Source organism: Myotis brandtii, unplaced genomic scaffold (genome assembly GCF_000412655.1).
Source record: "Myotis brandtii unplaced genomic scaffold, ASM41265v1 scaffold1408, whole genome shotgun sequence".
In the NCBI taxonomy this organism is placed as follows: Eukaryota; Metazoa; Chordata; class Mammalia; order Chiroptera; family Vespertilionidae; genus Myotis; species Myotis brandtii.
Genome location: NW_005355029.1, coordinates 759,847 through 765,932, shown reverse-complemented (window position 1 = coordinate 765,932; position 6,086 = coordinate 759,847). Strand labels below are relative to the sequence as shown.

The following is a 6,086-nucleotide window of genomic DNA, read 5'->3' as shown; positions in this document are numbered from 1 at the left end:
TCCCTCACGCCTCCTCTCCCTGCAGTCGGAGTCGCAGGACCAGGTCTTCCTTCGCTGGAGCAGCGGGGAGACGGCCACCATGCACATCCTGGTGGTGCACGCCATGGTCATCTTGCTGACGCTGGGGCCGCCCCGCGGTGAGCAGCCTGTGGGGAAGTGGGGGTGGCGGCTCCGGGTCTGTCCGCAGGTTTGCTGCTTCACGTGGAGGGGCCTGCCCACCTCGTGGGTGCAGAGTCGGAGGGCCCAGCCCTCATGGGTGTCCCCTGGAGTGCACGTGTTGGGGAGTCCTCTCCCTGCCTGTCCAGAGGCTTCTGGGGGAGTACACAGCAGCACCCACACGGTCGGACCACAGATGGACAGGCCGTGACTCCTCACTGCCCAGCCACACTGGCCTGTGGTTATGTGATGCCCATGGGCAGTGCCCGGGTGGCTTCCTGTGCTCGCGCCCCTTCTCCTGGCCCAGCAGGAAAACGGGGTTTCACGAAGGACAAGTCCACTTTCAGCTGATTCTGTGCGATCCCCCAGAGCCTAGACTTTCCCGGACGAGACGAGGAAGCACCCGCTCCCCCCGCCTGGGCTCCCCCCGCTGGCCTCAGTGCGCGGGGCCGGGGCTCCGGCCGAGCCGTGTCTGCTGCTGACCCTGTTGTCTCTCCCCAGCGGGTGACGAGGAGTTCCAGGCCCTGCTGGACATCTGGTTCCCCGAGAAGAAGCCCCTGCCCACGGCCTTCCTGGTGGACACATCCGAGGAGGCGCTGCTGCTGCCCGACTGGCTGAAGCTGCGCATGATCCGCTCCGAGGTCCCGCGGCTGGTGGACGCAGGTATGGCCTGGGCTGGGCGGGGGCGGGGGAGGGGAGGCTCCGCAGAGAGCCTGCCCTGAGCCCTCACCTCAGGAGTGAGACGGAGGCCCGGCGTGAGGCGTCCGTGGGGACAAGGACCCAGCCACCCGGGACTTAGAGGGGAAGGAAGGCAGGGCCGCTCCTGGTGCTGGAAGATGTCCCGTTGGGCGGTGCAGGCAGGGCTGGGCGCAGGAAGCAGCTTAGGGAGTGGTGGCTGCCTGGGCGGGTGGGAGGATGTGCTTGAAGGAGCCTGGACCCCTGGGAGGCTCGGGAGCCACGGGGGGTTTTGGGGAGCTCAGAGCCAAGAGGCCAGAAGCCACATGGCTGGCACACAGCCGTGGAGCAAGCGTGGGACCCGGCGGCACCTTGAGCTGCCTTCGGGGCGGGAGAACCGGCCCCGGGTGCTGGCTGAGTGCGTGTGGCCACAGCCCTGCAGGACCTGGAGCCCCAGCAGCTGCTGCTGTTCGTGCAGTCCTTCGGCATCCCCGTGTCCAGCATGAGCAAGCTCCTGCAGCACCTGGACCAGGCCGTGGCCCACGACCCCCAGACCCTGGAGCAGAACATCATGGACAAGAGTAAGGGCTGGGTCCCCGCGCTGGCCAGTCAGTGTCCGGGACCTGGTGGTCAGCCCGGGACTTGGGATCTGAGGGGGTGGGGGGAGGGGGGCTGTAGCTCCGAGCAGGAGTAGAGGCTGGGGTTGTCAGGAGAGGCCAGGCCGTCCCTGTCCATGGAGCCAGCCGGGCATCAGCACACCCTTGGGGGGGTGCCCAGCACTCCTGCTCCTGCTGGCGGGCCCAGGGGGGGCCCAGCTCCGCCCATGGTGTTTACTCCCAGCTGCTGCTTCACAGATTACATGGCTCACCTGGTGGAGGTGCAGCACGAGCGAGGAGCGTCCGGAGGCCAGACGTTCCACTCCCTGCTCACGGCCTCCCTGCCCCCGCGGCGAGGTACCAGCCCAGCCCAGACCCAGGGGAAATGGTGGCTGCTAGCCAGTGTCTGGGCTCCTGCCCCCGGCCCCGCACGGCCCACACGTCTGCTCTTCTCTCGGGTGGGGGCCTGGCGAGGCGGGGACTCTGAGCCGACGCCTCCCTCTTCCTGCAGACAGTGCCGAGGCACCAAAACCCAAAAGCAGCCCGGAGCCGCCTCCGGGCCAGGGCAGGATCCGGGCCATGACTCAGGTGCGGGTGCTCGGCCCCGAGGACGACCTGGCCAGCATGTTCCTGCAGGTGTGGCCACACTGCCGGGCCTCAGAGCCGGCGTCCCAGCTGTCCCTCTCCTCCTCCCTCCCGGTGCCCCCGTGTCCTCCCCCCGAACAGCAGGCTCAGAACAGGTCCCCCTCTGGGTGGTTGTAAGACGCGTTCGGTGTGGAGAACGGCCCAGAGGTGCCATGGCTCCCACCACCTGGCCCGGCCTCTGGCCTGGCTCCAGCGGGCACCTGCCCTCGTGTGTCCGACAAGCCTGCATGTCACAGGTGTGGCTGTGCGTGTGCCTTTGCGTCATTATTGAGAAGGGGCTCGAGTGCGACACACTGTGTCCAGAGTGTGTTTGTCAATTTCTGGTGCGTTGAGTGTGCAGCCTGCCTCTGGCTGACTGTGGGCCCCGTGCCCCGCTCTCCGCCCCCGCCCGCCCTCCTGCGTCCGTGCTTTCCCTCTTCCTGACACACGTGCACACGAGCCCCGTGGTGGTGGTCCTGTGTCCGTGTGTGTTCCCGCCACGTGCAGCCATGTTTACCAGGCGCAGGACCACCTCTCTACTCGCACGCTCGCACTCTCCCTGACCTCCCGCCGGGGGAGGCCGCCCTGTGGGTGGAGGGCCCTGGCCCTCCCTGGACGGAGAGCCTTGCAGGGACCGGCCTCTGGCCAAGAAGGGGAGCGTGGTCATGATGGGCGCAGGGTGAGGCCTGAGGGCCCCTTTCGGCCGCATCTGTGCCGACCACTGCCCTTTCCTCTGCCCAGGTCTTCCCGCTGAGCCCAGGCCCACGGTGGCAGATCTCCAGCGCCCGCCCTGTGGCCCTGGCGCTGCAGCAGGCCCTGGGCCAGGAGCTGGCGCGAGTCCGCCAGGGGAGCCCTGAGGGGACGGGCATCGCGGTGCGCCTGCTGCAGGCCATGGCCTCGCTGCTGAACTCCCCGCACGGCGGGGCCCTGGCCGTGTCCATGCAGCGGCACCACTTCCTGGCCTGCCCTCTGCTGCGCCTGCTCAGCCAGCACCAGGTGGGCATGTCCGCACGGAGGTGGGGCTGGGTGGTCGCCCTCGCTGGAAGGTGTCCAGCCGGGAGCCGAGGGGTGGTTTCCGCTGAGTGCCTCCCCCCTGGACGCACTGATCGGCCGGTCGCCGTACCTGCTCAGGTTTACGTGCGAGTGTATTTTATCGTTTGTGTCTCTGCCTGTTACGTTCACTTAATCTCCCCGCCCTTGCTGCCCCCAGTGGCCCGCAGTGGGTTCAGGTGACGACTGAGGCCCTGGGGCACCTGGGGAGCACTGTTGACAGGTGCTGTGACCATGTCCCCGGCCACAGCCTGGGCGGCCCTGAGCAGCGTAGCCATGTGCCGTGTTGTCCCACAGCGCTGCCTGCCCCAGGACTCTGGCTTCTCGTCGCTTTTCCTCAAAGTGCTCATGCAGATGCTGCAGTGGCTGGACAGCCCCGGCGTGGAGGCCGGGCCCCTACAGGCCCAGCTCAAGCTGTTTGCCACTCAGTACTCGGCCCAGCGCAGGATCGGCGACGGTGAGGGCGGGTGGGGTTGAGCCCCGTGCTGGTCCGTGGGGAGCGATGGCCTTGTCGGCACAGGCAGCTGTGTGCTCAGGTCTGCGTGCCCTGAGTGCCTGATTGGCTCCTGTGGGCGAGGCCAGGCCGTGTAGGGTAGTGCTTTGGGGAGGCTCCCAGAGAGGGAAGTGCAGGTGGGCCCCGAGGGGGTCGGCAGTTCAGGGGCTCTCGGACAGACCAGCTGACAGAGGTGGGGGTAGAGGCCACGCCAGGCCCGGGGTCACACAGGCGTGTTCCTGCAGTGCGGAGCGGGTTCCTGCACCTGGCGGAGGCCCTGGCCTTCCGTGGGGACATGGAGGTGGTCAGCTCCACCGTCCGGGCCCTCGTTGCCACCCTGAGGGCCGGGGAGAAGTGTGGTGTGGAGCCTGAGCTTATCAGCAAAGGTATGTGGGCCTGGGAGGACCCTTGGCGCCCCTGCTGCCCCCACCAAGGCCCCCACCCAACACCGTGAGCCAGTCCCGTGGCTCCCCAGCTCTCACCCTGAGGCAGGTCCCAAGCTGCACCCACTGCTGGCCGGCCTGGGCTGGCACACCGGCCCCTGTTGGCACAGGATCGGGGACTGTCTCTGGAGTCAGGTGGTCTGAGGGCCGCCGGCTCCATCCGAAGCTGGAATGACACACCGATCGCCTGTCCCTGCCACAGTCCTGCGGGGCCTGATCAGGGTGAGGTCGCCTCACCTGGAGGAGCTGTTGACGGCGCTCTTCTCGGCCGCCTCTGCCCTCCCGGCCTCCAGGCCGGTTGCGGTGGTGAGCTCCCTGCTGCTGCAGGAGGAGGAGCCGCTGGCCGCGGGGCAGCAGGACACCGATGGCAGCAGGTAAGCCTTTCGCTGCGGGGGGCAGGTCTGATGGGCAGCTCCGAGGGCGTCACTGAGCCCCCTCCCCTCCCTGCAGCCTGGAGGCCGTGCGGCTGGGGCCTTGCTCGGGGCTCCTGGTGGACTGGCTGGAGACGCTGGACCCCGAGGTGATCGGCAGCTGCCCCGACCTGCAGCAGAGGCTGCTGTTCTCCCGGAGCAAGGTGGGCTGCGCGGCGAGGACCGGCACCAGGGCCCTGGCCACTCCGGGCGCTGCTTCTGCTCGCAGAATCCGGGCCCAGTTCTCATCCACGTTCCCTCCAAGCCCGTCACCGACCGGCCAGATCTGGTTGCTGGCACTCAGCTGGGAGGGTCGGTGCTTGTGGGCCCAGGTGCTCGCAGAGGGGACTTGGCGGTGCCATGGCTGACAGACAGGAGCGAAGCGCCGCTGTGGGGACGGGTCCTCTGAGCGGGGGTGCCGGGCCCTGCAGGGAGGGGTGGCCTCCGTGTGCCTGCCTGTCCGCAGAGGGCGCTGGAAAGCAGAGCGGACCTGGGAGGGGCTCCGAGCACTGCTCACTCAGGCTGCGCCCACTGTGGTAAGTGTGAGCTGCTCGGTGCCCGGGGCTGACCCGGAGCAACCGCCAGGCCGAGAGCGGGCGAGGTTGTTCTGACGTTTCCCTCGTGTGTCCCCGTCTCCGAGGTCGGTTCAGCTCAGCACACCTGTCGTCTGCAGAGGGGCTGCCGGCCGGGTGCATGGGCGGCCACTGCTGCCTCCTGGGCATGGCCCTTCCTCCGCTCCTCGGGCAGTGCCCACCAGGCTTCCTTCCTCCCCAGGGCAAAGGCCAGCCCGGCCCCCAGGTGCCCTCTTTCCGGCCCTACCTCCTGGCCCTCCTCACGCACCAGTCCAATTGGTCCACGCTGCACCAGTGCATCCGGGTCCTGCTGGGCAAGAACCGGGAGCACAGGTGAGCCCCTCCCCCCACCTGCCAGGGGCCAGGGGCCCAGCGGGGACGCAGCTCTGAGGCTCGGGCATCCGACCCAGCACCTCCCCTCCTCCTTCCTCCGGCCCTGCAGCTCTCGCCCAGCCCTGGCTGCACCACTGCCCCAGGCAGGGGCCCCGTCAGTGGGCATCGCCTCCTGGGGTACAGAGCATGCTGGCCCAGTGTCCCTGTTGCATGTGACCACCAGGGCAGGCAGCCAGGCCCGGAGCAGCCCACTCTCCCCAGGTCACGCCCCTGGCTGTCATCACACTGCCACGCGGGCACCAAATGACCCTCTGTGGCTGGCAAGTCCGGGGGTGGGCAGGGCCAGCGTGGGGCAGGGAGAGGTCAGGCAGGACGGGCCGCCCATGTCCCCTAACCGCTGATCTGGGCCCTTCGTGAGGAGCCCCTGGGAGGGTGGTGGCCGAACCGTGTCCTCCCAGGGAGCCTGTCTCCTTCGTCTGCCCCTGCCCTGCTTTCCGTCTGTGCCCAGAAAAGGACGGCCTCACGCTCCTGGGGCTCCTTGCTCCCCCAGGTTTGACCCCTCGGCCTCCCTGGACTTCCTCTGGGCTTGCATCCACGTGCCTCGGATCTGGCAGGGAAGGGACCAGCGCACCCCTCAGGCAGGTCATGGGGAGCACCCGCCTGCGGGCTGGGGTGACACGCGTGCGAGCCCATTGGTCCGCCCGGGGCTGGCTGATGGGGTGCCCGTTGCAGAA

General features: G+C 68.7%; 1 protein-coding gene across 1 annotated transcript in view; it reads left to right on the top strand.

Annotated features, from left to right (window-relative positions):
* The window catches only part of INTS1 (integrator complex subunit 1), a gene marked incomplete at both ends in the record, with an annotated part of 23,916 nt that overhangs the window by 12,200 nt on the left and 5,630 nt on the right, over nt 1–6,086 (top strand). The window contains 12 exons of the mRNA XM_014535274.1: nt 26–137; nt 658–819; nt 1,266–1,412; nt 1,686–1,784; nt 1,939–2,063; nt 2,793–3,047; nt 3,399–3,558; nt 3,840–3,980; nt 4,240–4,411; nt 4,488–4,611; nt 5,222–5,352; nt 5,903–6,071. Coding sequence (XP_014390760.1) covers nt 26–137; nt 658–819; nt 1,266–1,412; nt 1,686–1,784; nt 1,939–2,063; nt 2,793–3,047; nt 3,399–3,558; nt 3,840–3,980; nt 4,240–4,411; nt 4,488–4,611; nt 5,222–5,352; nt 5,903–6,071 — 1,797 coding nt within the window. The remainder of the gene's footprint in view (nt 1–25; nt 138–657; nt 820–1,265; nt 1,413–1,685; nt 1,785–1,938; nt 2,064–2,792; nt 3,048–3,398; nt 3,559–3,839; nt 3,981–4,239; nt 4,412–4,487; nt 4,612–5,221; nt 5,353–5,902; nt 6,072–6,086) is intronic.